General features: G+C 34.4%; 1 protein-coding gene across 6 annotated transcripts; it reads right to left on the reverse strand.

Moving 5' to 3' along the window:
- Positions 1-3,699: 3,699 nt before the first annotated feature.
- Positions 3,700-15,594, reverse strand: LOC149807668 (uncharacterized). 6 transcript variants are annotated; one of them, XM_089969477.1, is made up of 7 exons: positions 14,938-15,571; positions 11,308-11,787; positions 9,161-9,331; positions 8,543-8,619; positions 7,901-8,093; positions 5,575-6,190; positions 3,700-4,567 (listed from the first exon to the last, which is right to left on the reverse strand). In XM_089969477.1, the coding sequence occupies exons 5-7, from the start codon at positions 7,924-7,926 to the stop codon at positions 4,355-4,357; spliced, it is 855 nt and encodes a 284-aa protein (XP_089825603.1). In that variant the 5' UTR covers positions 7,927-8,093; positions 8,543-8,619; positions 9,161-9,331; positions 11,308-11,787; positions 14,938-15,571; the 3' UTR covers positions 3,700-4,354. The 6 variants fall into 6 exon arrangements, 4 of the variants coding, with proteins under 4 accessions (XP_089825603.1, XP_089825615.1, XP_089825608.1 ...); XM_089969489.1 differs by having other exon boundaries at positions 5,575-6,130; positions 8,541-8,619; positions 14,938-15,569; XR_016423308.1 differs by lacking the exon at positions 8,543-8,619 and having other exon boundaries at positions 5,575-6,130; positions 14,938-15,594.
- Positions 15,595-15,985: the final 391 nt, after the last annotated feature.

Genomic DNA, 15,985 nt, shown 5'->3' on the forward strand with positions numbered 1-15,985 from the left:
AGCATTGAATATTTGTTTTATCATAAACTTCACAGAGATGATGACAATTTACAAATAATTTAGTTCTATAAGTTATGAAATGAAACTTTAAGAGGAATTTATAGTATTATGAATTAAATCGAAAATAACACTGTGAAGTGTCGAAGTTTGAATTGCAGTGAACTTTAAAGTTGAATGTATTGGTCATTAATATTTTATCGCGTTTAAGCCAGAAAAGTGTTGTGAGGGATGACTTCGACCTTTCTTCGTTCATCTCTGCCCATGTCAGTGTAAACTTCAAAGGGGCAGCATTCCAACTAAGTGAAATTGACCGGGCTATCTTAACACGGCCCTTACTAAGTAAACATTTGAGCTACCAACCCTAACCGCTTGGTAGGAACCTATGTCCACTTATCATTTTTCAAAGGGAAATAGTTACGCACCGTCATTCACAGATTCCGACCTGTCTAAACCTGATAAAAGGAATTATTTCTTTGGGAAAAATTAGGGACCGCTGCCTACGATTGGGCAGAATAAATTAAGGCGTGCACTTTAGAAGCAATCAGACTTTAAAGTGACGACCTAGTCAAAATTCATAAGTCTGGAATTTCCTGAAAGAGGAGTCTAGACTTCCGAGGAGGCCTAAAGAGAATATTGCTCTCCTTGTTCAACAAGAAAAGGACCAGGAGACCGTCTTGTTAAAGAAAGACAGGTTTTAATGCTCGGAAACGTATGTTCTGAAAGAGAACATCAACAAGGTACGCAATTTTAGTTTCACGTAATATTCTATTGTTTGATTGTTTGTTTATACAAATGTGTTTTCTATGATTAGGTTTCCATATATGTATCGTTTATTTAATTTCATGGAAATGTGTTGATGCTAGAGTTTTTGTGCAATTTATTTTATTCAATTTCATGGAAAGTGTTGATGCTAGAGATGTTATGCGATTTAATTTTTATTCATTTTCATGGAAAGTGTTTATGCTCGAATTGTTATGCAATTTACCTTTTAATTTTACAGTTATTAGTTCATTGGTAGAATTGATTGCATGCGATCCAAATGTTCATATATGTAGGATTTCAAAGGATTATTTGCAATAACTTCCTTTGTTTGTTAGGACGATACTTACCTAATTATATCTGATTTTGTAATGTTTGAATAATCTTGTAGGTTAAGGATTGCTGCGAGTTACAATTTGTGAATTTCATGCAATATCAATCGAACATGTAGTAGCATATGTAAAAGAATACGGCAATATTCGATAGACGCTCGCGTAGTAATTTAAGACCTGCAACTGGAAGCAAGGTCATTGTCCTACCATACTAAGTCAGGATTTACACAGTGTGTGGATAGCCAACATGCTCTGAGTAAGGTGAGGGAATTTTGTGTACGTCTAGAGAGTGGGGTATACAGAAATTTAGGGGTAATTTTGTCTTTTAAGGAACATCTTTATGGGATCGAGATTGGACAGTCTGAAGACAGAAGTCTGAGGAAAAGAATGACGAAGTCAGAATAAAAGGACCAGTAAGTCCATGAATGGTCAAAGCACACAGCTTAGCGAGGATGAACTAGGAGACGTGGATATACGGTCAAGATAGGAAGGTGGTGATGCAAATCATTCGTGGACATTGCGCTCTTTTCAACTTTTGTTATGATCATGAAATAAATACAATTTGGACGCGCCTGTTAAATTCTATTGATATAATGTAACTTGAATTGGAATTGACGTTATTAATTTGTTCTAATTAAATGTGTTATTTTCTTGTCAAAGGGGGCTCGTTTTGCTTTATTTCTTCCAGGTATTCTCGCTCAGTTCTCTGTTGAAATTATATTCTTCTTTCACTCCCGCCGGGCTATCATATCGAGGGAGGTCATCCTCTAGATAACTCCAGCCAAATCCAATTGAATACCCCTCTTACTAAGAGGGAAACGTTACAAATACTAAACGTTATACTCCAAGTCCAAAAGAATAGGGTGTTTCATATGAATTCCATATCCTGAATGTGCTGATGTACTAACATTATTAATGTATAACAATGGCATTGTCTAGAACTCTTTTGAATGAATTCACAATAATAACAATAATCACAGAATAATATTTTAGTGAAAAGTCAATGAGATCTTTGTAATTTTGATGAGTAATCCAACTCTCAAATTATATCTAGACAAAACATTAAATATATCTGCAGAATAACATTAAATAAGAACAAAGAAAAATCGGAATGAATTCATTGTTCAACTCCTATACCTTGTATACACTTTAAGGCTCTACGTTGAATTAATTTCCTACTCGATATAGATCTATCTATCAACACCTCCCATTTCACATGTTTCACAATACCTCTCACTGCGACAGAGCTCATCAGGCTTAATCATCAAATGTGAAATTACCCCAAACTTGTAAACAGGTCCATTATTAAGATTGATTTTGAAATGAGTCAGCATATATTAATGTACCTTCAATGCAATCTTAAGTAATGCACCAAAAAGGAAAAAAACAATATATACGTAACAATATAGGTATAATTTAATGTGAGACGGACATAGCAATATATATATATATATATATATATATATATATATATATATATATATATATATATATATATATATATATATATACCTCGATAACTCGATAACTCGTACACAACAGAGTCCACAAACATAGACCGCATTATAAGCGAGGGCGCGAGTTACCGAGGTACCTCCAAAAATTGTTGAAACTTACTGACTGAATCCTCATTTTACAATCACGTCGATAACAATTTTTAATAACGCGCTTTTTCTAATGAAGTTGTTCGTTATTTTGTATACATAACATTTATTTTCAAAATGTCCAACTTGTAAAAGATCGTTCCAGCTGGTTTCAACAACCATCACGTGAAAAATCTGTGTAACACGTCAATGCATTTTATTTTATTGATGAGTCTAATTCCCATAGTGGTATTTAATAGTATCCTGCCAAATCGGGAGTCCACAGAGCAGGGAACTAGACTAAATGTTGATATACCCCCAAACAAGAATCCTTTTTTAAAAAACAAAATAAAAAAAACGCGACATTTATTTCGTGAAACGATCTTCTATGTCGAAACTCATTTTTTGTATTGTTCAATTAGTACAATATTGATGTCGTGATTTCATTGGAAGTATTAATGAAACTTCTTATCATCCTTGAGGATATCTCTAAGTGCCAGTTCAAAAATTCTCTGAAACTCGCTTGCCCACAATGGTCCGTATCTGTGAAAACAAGCTCTTTATTTTACGAAGTATTCATTTCGCTTGGCTGCATTGCTATCTTTGATAACAGTTATGAAAGAGTCTGTTAATTTAAGGTAGTTTATGTTACATACACGATAACATTTATAACAGTGTTCGATTATTCAAATGAAGCGAGTTCACATGACATACGACCGGGATCTAGATTTTAAGTTTATAGGATTTTTGTGCCTTTTAACTTTTCTTTTATTCGACCTCTTTTATTTGATTCAAAAGACATAATTAACGTGATAATACAAAGGAGGCCAGCTTTTCGTTCAATGCACCACAAGTCAGTTATCAAAACACGGTCGGCACTTAATTAGGTTCTCGGAGAAACGCGCGAGGACATAGCTGCTAAGAAAGATTGACGCATTTTACGTTTAGTTACAAGAGGACACATTACATTTATGATGATTACACTTAAAAGAAACTAAAAGATAGAACTAGAACACAACTTTCAGTTGATAAATACATTATTTAATTTGTATTTATTTATTAAAGTACTGCCTCCACTCGGCTTAAGTGACATTTTCATTGATTGAAATTAACTTAGACAAAAATCAGGGTACATAGAATCAATCATGGAGGATTACAAATATACACCAAACAGAACGTAAAGTGCCATCCCTGAATTACACAGAAAAATGCTTGATAATACTGACAGAATTTGTATAAATACGAATAAATACAGGTAAGATGCGTACTCTGCGGAGATTTCAGTTGAATTAAATCAAAAGCATGTTCTATTACCGCTTACTGGATCTTTATAATACAAAAACTATCAAGACTATTAATTAGATTTTAGTACAGTCGGACATACCTATTAGGAGTAGATTTGATACTCAGATTTCAGTTGACGAAGTCTTGCGCAAGTTATTCATTTATTATTTTAAACATAGAGCTGTATTGGATCACAGTCTATTTAATAACGAACAAAGATTATGTTATTAGTACATTTGTAATCTTACAAATAGGGAGTTAAGATGAATTTAATTACAAATGGAGGAATGAAAGAAAGTTGTCACTGATGACAAGATACTGCTTTGAGCAATTGCAGAAAGTAAAATCGCCCCATATAATCAACGGAAATGTAGTAGAGTACATGAATTATCGACTTCAAACTTCCAAAACCTCATCTACAGAATCTAAAGCATGCAAATATGGTTCAATGTCAGAAAGGTCAGCTACGTGAATTCCACGCATTTTGGCATTGAAAGAATGCAACTGTTCCTCATTAAGTAGCTCTATTGATGGCACGTCGATATTGTCTTCATCACTTGGCTCAGGTAACGGTGCATCTAAATCCATTCCATACTCTGGTAGAGCGTCCTAAATGAAGAAAATAATACTAATAATAATTTTGTCTGCAATGTATTCATTCATTTTTTATAGTTAAAAAAAACTGATTCAAAGACACAATTAAGTTTGGCTCTTAAGAAATGAATTCGTTTAAGAGAATGAGCTACGGTGGCTCAGTTCTAACTTCCAAATATCACCAACAAATGTTAGGCTAAGAGAATAGCATATACTGTCTTGCAGAACCGGCAATAAACAAATTTGTAATTTGGTCTCTGCATGGTAAACTCATGAAAGTTTTCCGTGTTGTTGTTGTTGTTGTGGGGTTTAACGCCATTTATCAGCACGATAGGCTATACATGGCGGCCAGTATTAATGGTGGAGGAAGAACCCGGAAAACCCCGGAAAGAACCACCGACCCACGAGAAGCTACTGGCAAGCTTTCTCACATGCCCACATTGGCTGAATCTTAGACTCGAACCGCCGCAGACAGAGGTGAGATGGCAGTGATCCGTAACGAAGAGCGCTTTAGACCACTCGGCCACTCGGGGCCCGAAAGTTTTCCGTGCTAAAAGAAATTGTTCCTCGATATTGGACAAACAGTTTTCTGAAATTCTAAAAATTTTGTCGAATACTGTCTGTTAAGTTATATAAAGCAGAAATGTTACAATCAGATGTCCTTTAAATGCTATTTATATTGGCATGCATGGAATTTTGCTTTATATTGTTATTGTAATGTTTCGCTGATTGTAAATTTGGTATGTTTTATGAGCTTGATAGAATATATTTCGAAAATACAGGTACTTTCCACTTAACGAAGTAGCACACTGTGAAGTTGTAGTCATTTGTTACGACTTTGGTAATCAAATACACTGCTAATTAGAAGCACACACACACACACAGAGACATTGATAAAATAATGGTAGGTATTTTAAGGAACGTGCAGATTGTATAGTGCCCAGTTTCAAATCTCTTCAGTCTTTCTGTTTTTTTTTCTTTAACAATAGGCCACATTGCTTAAAATGAGACAAGCTTCTCACCTGATCTAATTCTTCGAAGTATTCGTTAGCAATTACTTGATTCTCGTTAAATATACGCTGCAGTCCAAGTATAAATAGCTGGCAGGGAGTCTTGTTGTTCTCAGTTTTCAGTTTATGATTGTTCCATGAATTCATAAACTGGAATAGTCTGTCGTTTATCACATTTCTGTACACATAATGCAAGCAGAAGACATATTTCTCCGAATCTGGATCAAAAGAGCCTTTGACTTCCAATGATACGAAAAGCTCATAAAATAAAGAAAGCACAGCATTATACACATCACGCCATAGCCTCTCTATCCTCGAATTATGGACACTTTTTCCAGTTAGAAAACTTCCCCTATTAAGGCCCCGACGAGGGTATGAGAGCATGTACTGAGCAACTTCACGGTTTTCCACACCCATGTCCCCTCTCACTCGGGAAGGAAGGCCCCATTTGGAAACGGCTTCAGTGAAATGGTTTAAAACTGTTGAAGCTCTATTATCACAGTTGCAAGCTAGGTAGACAATAAGTCTTGTGAAACCATCGATGCATCCGTGTATTACAAAACGCCATCTGCAGAATATATGTATATCGCTTTCCACGTTATATGAGACAAGAAAATGAATTGCTTTCCTGCAAGAGATGGATATAACAATGATAACACCGCGCGTTTTATTATTAATATAAAGTAGATCACTAACACATTGCTTGATCTCTCACTCTCGAATGTCGACCATCATACCTTACACTCCACATACATAAGTGTTAAATGTAAACTCACGTTATTAAGATATTTGAAAGTAGCTAAGAAATGCATTATAACTGAAGAAAATCTCCAAGTGTTCCTATAAAGTTTGCTAAGCAACTGAATGTCAACACATTCTTGATTCATTCTTATTAAACATTGTATTGCTCAGATATTTGTAAGATTCATAGTTATTGGTGTCATATCTTAATTAAACATGAATACTAAATGACCAAATAACTTATTGATGTCCATATGAATATCAAACCCAGTTTCCTCAAAAATGTGAAATAATATTTCTCTCTTGTCTTTATATTTATAACCAATGCAGGCAAAATGTTTTTCGGCCTCTGCTTTGTTTACACAAATGGAGTAATATTTAGCATCTCTTGGAATAATAACTGTAAGACAACCGCGAGTTTCAACTGTACCAATGTTTGAAGCTGTTTCTAAATATCTGATTAAGCTTGTTAGAATCTTGCACTATATAGTCGTGTCACTGTTTTGTGTTTTCATGTGCACATTTGTATGCAAGGGAGTCCTTTAGGTGTTCCGATAGATGTACCCGGCATTATGTGTTCAACATTGCATATGAGATGGAAATACTCCCCTAACTCGATGCTGCTAAACGTTTTAATGTTAAAAACAAAATGTCAAAATCCTAATGAATAGTTAGTCATAAACATTCATGTCATTTAACCTCTTTACATCAATCAGAGTCTATTATGTCAAATTTCATGATCGTAAGTTGTAATAGGTTGATGAATAGAGTTTATAAATTTAGCCCCCTACCTTCGCATTTGTCTGCGATGGCTACTTTTTACTTCGACAAAAATATTCAAGCTTACCAGAGCATTAAATAATTATTATGTTCTGCTAGCCTCAGTACAATTAATTTTATTTTAATTGCCAATTATTGATAAGTTTACCAACTTCATGAAATATTACCTCAAATTGTGTTAGTGTTAAAGAGTTAGACACCGTCTCCGTCGGCATTTTGCAAGCCATTACTTTTAGATGCATATATTATCAAATCATTTGCGCACATTAAGCAATTAATATGAATATCATATAACACGACAAGATCACACGAGGAACAAAACATGTCTGAGAGATTATTTGTATATGCGTTATTTCATCAACTTGACCCACTACTATGTCATTTCCAACATGATAGACTTGTAAAAATCGGGAAAATAAGCACCAAATTTACCCTTATCTAATCATCATCAACGTCCAAGATCAACATGAATTGAATATCGTTAATAATACTTACATTAACAAGTAACTAACTGCCATTGATTGATCTGATGTTATGATGTCCTTGCCGAATTTTCATGTTATACGTCCGAACTATTTAAGAGAACTGATTGAATTTTTTATGCTGTAACTATTTTCCTTCCAATAAAATGTGTTTAGAATTGAAGGTTTTATCTTGGAGATGCTAAGATATAGAAAATTTGGAGTAAAATTATGTGTCTTAATTTTAGGATTTCGGAGCCTAGGAAATTAAATTAACAAAACTTTGGGTACTGAGAATTAGAGATTACACACAACTTTATTGTTAGCACATGTCATATAACTGAGTGGAACACTACCGTATCAGTTTGTGATTGCCATCCATATGCCACAAGGCAAGAGGGGACGGAACTGAATAAACCCTTCGCTGTATACACCGTAACTGCCTCAGTTATTGTCCAACCGGATCTACAGTTCTAACTGCTCTCCTTATTCTCTCTCTTTGTACATGGATACCTTGTGAAATGAGATGATCTTCGATTGTCTTTAAACCTAAAGAAACATGTATTTAAAACATGACTACAAGCATTGATTTCATAAAAAAAAAACATTATTTATTTATTTGCATATATAACATTTACAGTCGGTACCATTCCAGGATATAATTAAGGATCTAAATGAATTAAAATGTGATTGGTCTCTTAGGTGATTCGGTAGCTCATTCCACAGAATGACAGTTGCATACATAAACTATTTGTTTGCCATGCAATGAGGTTTTCAATGTTGGGGCAATTAACATAATTCACTATCTAAAATTGTATTTCTAAACAAATATTTATTATATTCTTAAAACATATAAAATTATCCAAACATTGGGAAGCACACACTTATTCAGAATTTGAAAGTCTCTAAAGTCATGACCTAAGTTGCACACTTTCAGGGTTGTCAGTTTTGCCTTAAGAGTTAATGATAAATGCTTGTGTAAATAATCATACTCACACCTATAAGCACGCTTTTGTTGTTGTATTTTTCAAGCTTAGTAGTGTTCAGGTCGCTGCAGAAGTAGCAGGCCACTGGACTGAATTTGAAATATGATAGGATAAATGTATGCAAGATCGCTTGTTTGTTGAATCTGATTAACTTCGGACCAATACTTTCAAGACAGTTAAATGCCTTTAAGCTTTCCAAGATTTCGTTTTACATGCAAATCGAACTGCACTTGTTAGTCTATGACAATCACCGGCAGTTAAACGGTATCGGCACAGTTTATGAAAGCACTGATCATGTTTTCATCTGTTTAAATACCATTCTTGTTGCAAATAAAAATGAGAGTTTTTAACACACGTCAGTTATTATCTACAGTTTGAGCCCCATGCCGAAATATCTTTTAGTCGGCGCTTGGGCTATGTTGGGCAAAGTCGCTGTATGGAAAAATGACCAGGAGTCACTACAAAGTTAGAGTCGTTAATTGATCTTTAAAAACAGTTGCGGAAAAGCAAAGCCTCATCCCCAATAAAAATTTCAAAACTGATATAACAATATACACATCAATGAACATAAATTACAACTATTTTACTGTACACAGAGAAGTCATTTAGTTGAAGAAAAAGAACTCTTACCTGAACGAGGAAAGTTGTTGATTATTGAATGCACCATCGATATTAACTCATTATCACTTATATCACTGAATCGTATCCCATGAGTCAAGCGGAAGTTTGCTAGTCTCCGCTCTACAGTTCTCCTGCTTATCCCAAGCAAACTTGCCATATCTCCTGATGTAAAGTAATTTTCTGGAGAAAAATTAATACAGACGTGATTACAAATAATTTTCCAAAGCACGAGAAAGATTTTCCATATAAAGGTTTATGTTATGTGGATATAATAGAGAGAATATAAATCGGTTAGTAATGTCTAAAACACAAAATTTCAGCGTATAAAAAGCATTAACAGTCACTATAGACACATTTTAATTATATGTGTATAATAATACAAAATTTGCACCAGGAAGACGTTTTGAGCCCGAGCGCGATCACGATGGTTCAAAATCATCTGAGTTCTTGGGCAAACGTGTGCACACATCATAAGGTATATAGTATAGTTATTCTTACACGCTGAAGTCGTAGCCACTTAACTTGTATTCCAAATACCCATCGAATGAAGTTTCAAACAGTAAAAGAAAATAATAATGTTGAAACTGCGCGTGTAATTCTGATGCATGAAAACTGATGACGTCAATAAAAAGACATGAGGTCAAAGCACGCTGAGATTGCCCAATCACGTGTGATGTTTTATAACGTGATGCAAACACCATATGAATATAAACTGTCAGACAGATTTTTTTTAAAAAAAAAATGTTTTACAGCATTTGGTAATAAAAATATTATTTAATTAAAACGAAAATAAAAGCAATGGTTATTTTGAGACGCATAGGATATATGTTTCTAATAATATCCTATCTTTTTATACTTTCTACTTGAGGAAAGTTTTGCGTTATGAAATAATTCAATTAATTTTGAAAAAATGCACTACATGACTATATATATATATATATATATATATATATATATATATATATATATATATATATATATATATATATCATGTGGAATAAAGAATCATGCAAACAAACCAAAGAAAACACAATTTCTCTTATAATGTATGGTGGTAAAAGTATCGATTGTAGAATATCATGTGAAGTCTTTGACAGTACTATATATTAAATTTCAATACATGGTTCTTTAAGGACTAAAATATTCGTACATGCTCCCATTTATTTGCAAACCTGCCAACACACACACACACACACACACACACACACACACACAGATGTTAAAACGAAAACGCATCAAGGATATAAAAAAATTCACAAAACTTAGTCATTCAATTCATAATTTCTAACCTGATTGTCAAAGAGTGCCATGCACTGTCATTTTGTGGGCGTTTCGAATCAAACGGGAGTTTTGTAAGTAACATAGTCGCCATATTTGCATAGGCAAGTCTATGTTTTAAGCAACAGGGGTAATGTAGTTCACCGTCTTTGATAATTTCAGTAATTCCGGACATTTTTGGTGTTACATGTCTCTAACGTGTATACAAGAGTTGTCCTTTTTATTTGCTCAGTTTGGTCACGAAATATTAAACATAGACATTTTTTAATGAAATGGACCGTTCTATAAACCAGAAAAGGTCAGTGAGCAATCTGTCGCTTGTTTATATCGAGAGCGTACGTTTGATTTGAAATGCCAATAGGTCCGCAGTGTTAGGGAACTATTATCAACTGTAAGTTAGAAATTATAAATCAGTGAATGAAATTACTTAATTTCGTGCATCTTTATGTTCTTGATACTTTTTTATTGTAAAATTTGTAACGAGGTACAAACAAACAGGGTGGTGTGCGAATAATATACTCAGTGGTATTACCTAACTGATGTTTACCATTTATTATTTCCTAAGTGTTGTTGCATAAACAGCTTAAATCCCGATACCTTATAATATTCAGGATAACGAAATCATTTAGCCAGACGGACAGATAATGATACTCAAGAAAGAATGTCATGTCTTACAATATTGAAAACTATCAACGCTTAAAAATGACACCTCAATCATTTGCTTGCATACGGAAGCATTATCAAATATTGTGCATGAACATCAGAAAAAAAAAAAGAAGTTGGAAGCAGTAAACACTGCTTATGTGTTAGGGGATAACAATGGAACATGTAAATATAATATACAGCATGTTAGTGTGTCAGTTGAGTTAAGAAATTACCGATGAAAAATTGTAGTTGTTCCTTTCTTATGTCATAAAGAGGTCTGCCCCTATGCCCAGTATAGACTTGCGACGCCCTGTACCGGTGGTCTTCGCTGACTGGCATAGAATTGATATCGGTTTTATCAAGGATACTACGAGCTTGTCCAAATAGCTCAATCACTTCGACAGGCACTGATACATCCTGCAGGGAGTCCTCCATTAAAATCTCAATTCCACGTACCTGAGTCCTTATAATGTTCTCTGCTTCCATTCTATTTGACATGCGCTTTTTACACTTTCTCAATTCTTCCATGATAAAGTTTACTAACGACACCAATCCTGTTGAGCCAGAATACATTTTTGTGGTAACATATCATCAGAGTGAAATGGAATTCAAAAGTACCCCATTATCAAGAATGGCAAAACTTTCTTAAGAGTCGATTGTGTTCATTTGTCATTTCAGGCAATGGAATTGTGTTGATTTGAAGAGGCAATGAACTGGAAGTGATAAATGTTTCAATAGTTATAAAATCACACATTCATCGCAAGTAGTGAAGCTATTACATGAAGCAAGGATATACAAAATACATGTGTTTCTTATGCGAGTGGGATAGCCGAGCAAGGGAAATGCACTACATGAAGAAGGAATGGACTCACAGGCAGAATGTAGCCATTGGAGAGAAGAATATCCAACACCCAGCTCTGGTTGAGGCTCAGAAAATCTTGCTACCACCCCTTCACATCAAACTAGGTTTGATGAAGAACTTCGTGAAAGCCATTGACCGGACTTTGCCAGCATTCCGATACCTGCATGAAAAATTCCCTCGACTCAGCGAAGCAAAGATTAAAGAGGGAGTTTTTGTGGGTCCTCAGATTCGAGAGCTTTTCAAAGATGACCGGTTCAACAACTTGCTGGAAGGTGACGCGAAACAAGCATGGAATGCTTTTCGCCTAGTTTCTACAAACTTCCTCGGAAATGTTAGGGCAGAAAACTATAAGGAACTAGTAGAAGACATGTTGATGAAGTATAAGAAACTTGGCTGCAATATGTCTCTAAAGATTCACTTCCTTCATTCCCATTTGGATTTCTTTCCTAGCAACTGTGGTATTGTTAGTGATGAACACGGCGAACGTTTTCATCAAGATATCGCAACAATGGAACAAAGATACCAGGGAAAATGGTCCACTACAATGCTGGCTGACTACTGCTGGACACTCCTCAGAGATGCTCCCGAACAGCTGTACAAGAGACAGGCGAAGAAATCTAAGATGTAGTCAATGACTTGATTTTTTATAGGTAGGCTATTACAGTTGACCTTTTACTATTGGAATGCATTTCGTTATGTAAACATTAATTTCTTGCAGATTACAAAAAAACTAGAGCCAATTTTGCAATTTGACTGTCATATTCGTGTTCAGCACATAAAAATTGATAAGAATTGACTAATTTTATTTCAGTAACATGACTTTTGTAAAAATTTGTTGTCCAGTGAAATAGGGAGCTAGAGAGGAAATCACTCAGGATTACCACCACACCTAATTAAAGAAAGAGCGAATGCATTGGGCATTTATTTTGGGATAAGAGAACAAGAAAACTATAAAAATATGAAACAGAAATTAGAAACGAATGTGAACACATGGGCACTTACGCCATTATGTCTAATGGAACGGGCCCAAGTGGCCAAAACGTACATATACGCGAATATAAATTGTATTACCAAGTATATGGACATAGAAAATACAAGTTTAGAAAAACTAGATAAGGAGATTATTAATTACATATGGGATTTTAAGACCCGCTACGTCAAGAGGGAAACTTTCTGTAGAGCACAAGAGAGGGGGGACTAGCACTCTCCAACCCCATTTGGATAAAGACTGCAAATATTATAAATATATTTAAAAAGATTAAAGCAATACCAACATCACCATGGGAGGGAATATACATCTACTGGTTTGGGTTCACAATGCGAAACAGGGGGGACATTTATAAAAATAATAAACTTGTATAAAGAAAAATAGAAATACCAAGAAAATTTAGACATATCAAAGAAATACTAACCAAATATAGGGATATAAAAAGTTTATGGGACCAGGAGGAAAACTAACATATAGATACATTAGAGAGGAAATAACAAAAGAAAAACTAAAAGTAAAGTAGAACAGGAGAACATAGAGATTAACTGGAAAAGAGCATGGGGGCACTGGACCAAATTACGCTCCCTAAAAATACAAAGCCTCTGCTTCAAATACATGCACAATGCATGATTGATAGGAGAGGTAGCAGTGAGACGGGACATGGTCAGAGTATCGCCAAAATGTTCACTGTGTGAAAAAGCCCCTTTTAGTAAACTACACACAATGATACAGTGCGAGAGCAGGAAAACATGTAAATTGAAACTGATAGAAGAAATAAACAAGGGGGGGGGGAGATATCAAAAGGCAAATATATTATACATGGATGGAGACTTCAATAAAAAAAAAATTATACAAAATTACAGAGTACATAGTAGACACCATGATGGCCTGTGGGCAAATAATTGTGGTAAAGAGATAAAGAGAAGTATAAGGGGGAAAAAGTGATTTTCTTTCTATCTTTTTTGGATTTTTTGGGGTTTTTTTTTTTCTTTATTCTTTATATATATATATATATATATATATATATATATATATATATATATATATATATATATATATATATATATATATATATATAATTCTTACCTAACTTAGAAAACTTAATGACACAATATACAAAGATACAGGGAACCTACATGGGGAAAGTAAAGACTATGACATCATGGGGCTAAGTCACATGGCGCTACGCGAAGTGGACAGGCCCATGAAATAGTTTTGAAAAAATTCTCCATGTAGAACATAAACAGACCAAACTCAGACATAAAACACAAACAGGGGCTAATTCATAGTTTAAAATTTTACTTACTCTTTATCTATCTTAAAACCATACAGCTCCCGTACTGTATGGTTTGACCAACCCACATGCGGAAAATAAACAATTTTGGATTCTTTCTAATAAAATATTTAAATAAATTAATAAAAGGAGGCCTAACTCAACTCAGGAGAAACACAATGAAAATAAAGAAGTGTGGACCTTGAATCGAGCGTAACCTACCTATTGATACTCCTAGAGCTACCACGAGGAACGACACATTAAATTAGATTAAAACAAACAAAAAAATTCCCAACAAAAAACAAGGGGAAAAAAAATAGTACACCGTTTCAGCGTCAAAATTCAAAAACCAAAACTATTTAATCGAATATAACATAATATAATACATCGGATCCTAGATCCAAATTAGTAGAAAAGAAATACAACTGGGAAAAATAACACTGAATCTAAAATTGCGGTCTCAAACATATATATAAAATAGCATACACACAATACAGCACCACTACATATAGCAGATACTGAGACCTAGGCGACCTGTAGCAAAGGTCACAAAAAAATACAAGGGAAGGAACTTCGAACAAGGTGAAAAAACCCAGGCTTGGACGAACAACCATTTAGATAACACTAAGGAAACATAAATAGCCCATCAAAAATTCTAAGACTAAATTTTTTATATAAAATTCTATTTTAAAATAAAACATACTACATATCTGAGGGGGAAACACAAAAACATAAAATACCTTTTCAGTTTCTTGGAAATGGGGGGGGGGCATCTGTTTGGTTCCCCCCTCCCCCCAAGTAATTAACAGCAGTCCAACAGCCATCAGAAACCACCTAGCTATGACTTGGAAAGGAACTACTATCAAAATTTACCTTACACTCTCAATTTGACCAGCTAGAAAAAAGAAGAAAAAAAACATAATATAGTACAAAGCTAAAATTGGAAAAGAATTACTATCCAAATTGCCTCAACACACTTAATCTACCCAAACAGCATTATCTCAGAGGGAACGTTGCCCTCACCCACAACATCAGATGAAGTTTCAGTAAAAAATTTCAAATAACATTTTGTGCTTGCGAAGCGCAGATGTCCACACTTACCTGCTGGACTATTCAAAGTAAAATTAAATATGTTTTGCTTTCGTAAGTATGTTAATACAAACTCGAATATGATTAGTATTCGTGTAAATACAGTACAGCACAATAAGGTGTATATACGTTACAGCACAATAAGGTGTAGATACAGTACAACACAATAACGTGTAGATACAGTGCAGCATAATAAGATGTAGATATAGTACAGCACAATAAGGTATAGATATAGTACAGCACAATAAGGTGCACATACAGTACAGCACAATAAAGTGTACACACAGTACATCACAATAAGGTGTAGATACAGTACAGCACAATAAGGTGTAGATACAGCGTAACACAATAACGTGTAGATACAGTGCAGCATAATAAGATGCAGATATAGTACAGCACAATAAGGTGTACATATAGTACAGCACAATAAGGTGTACACACAGTACAGCACAATAAATTGTACACAGTACAGCACAATAAAGTGTACACACAGTACAGCACAATAAGGTGTAGATATAGTACAGCACAACAAGATGTACATATAGTACAGTACAACAAGGTGTACATATAGTACAGCACAATAAGGTGTACATAGAGTACATCACAACAAGATGTACATATAGTACAGCACAACAATGTGTACATATAGTACAGCACAACAAGTTGTACATATAGTACAGCACAATAAGATGTACATAC

Source organism: Sinohyriopsis cumingii, chromosome 1 (assembly GCF_028554795.1).
Source record: "Sinohyriopsis cumingii isolate HCF-2022 chromosome 1, ASM2855479v2, whole genome shotgun sequence".
Lineage (NCBI taxonomy): Eukaryota > Metazoa > Mollusca > Bivalvia > Unionida > Unionidae > Sinohyriopsis > Sinohyriopsis cumingii.

Excerpts from the sequence above, each read along its gene's own strand:
- LOC149807668 (XM_089969482.1), bottom strand. The coding sequence starts at position 7,926 with ATGGATGGCAATCACAAACTGATACG. Across the intron at positions 6,191-7,900 it reads GGCAATCACAAACTGATACG|GAAAGCAATTCATTTTCTTG; the intron begins GTAGTGTTCCAC and ends CATCTCTTGCAG. Across the intron at positions 4,568-5,574 it reads ACTTCGAAGAATTAGATCAG|GACGCTCTACCAGAGTATGG; the intron begins GTGAGAAGCTTG and ends TTCTTCATTTAG.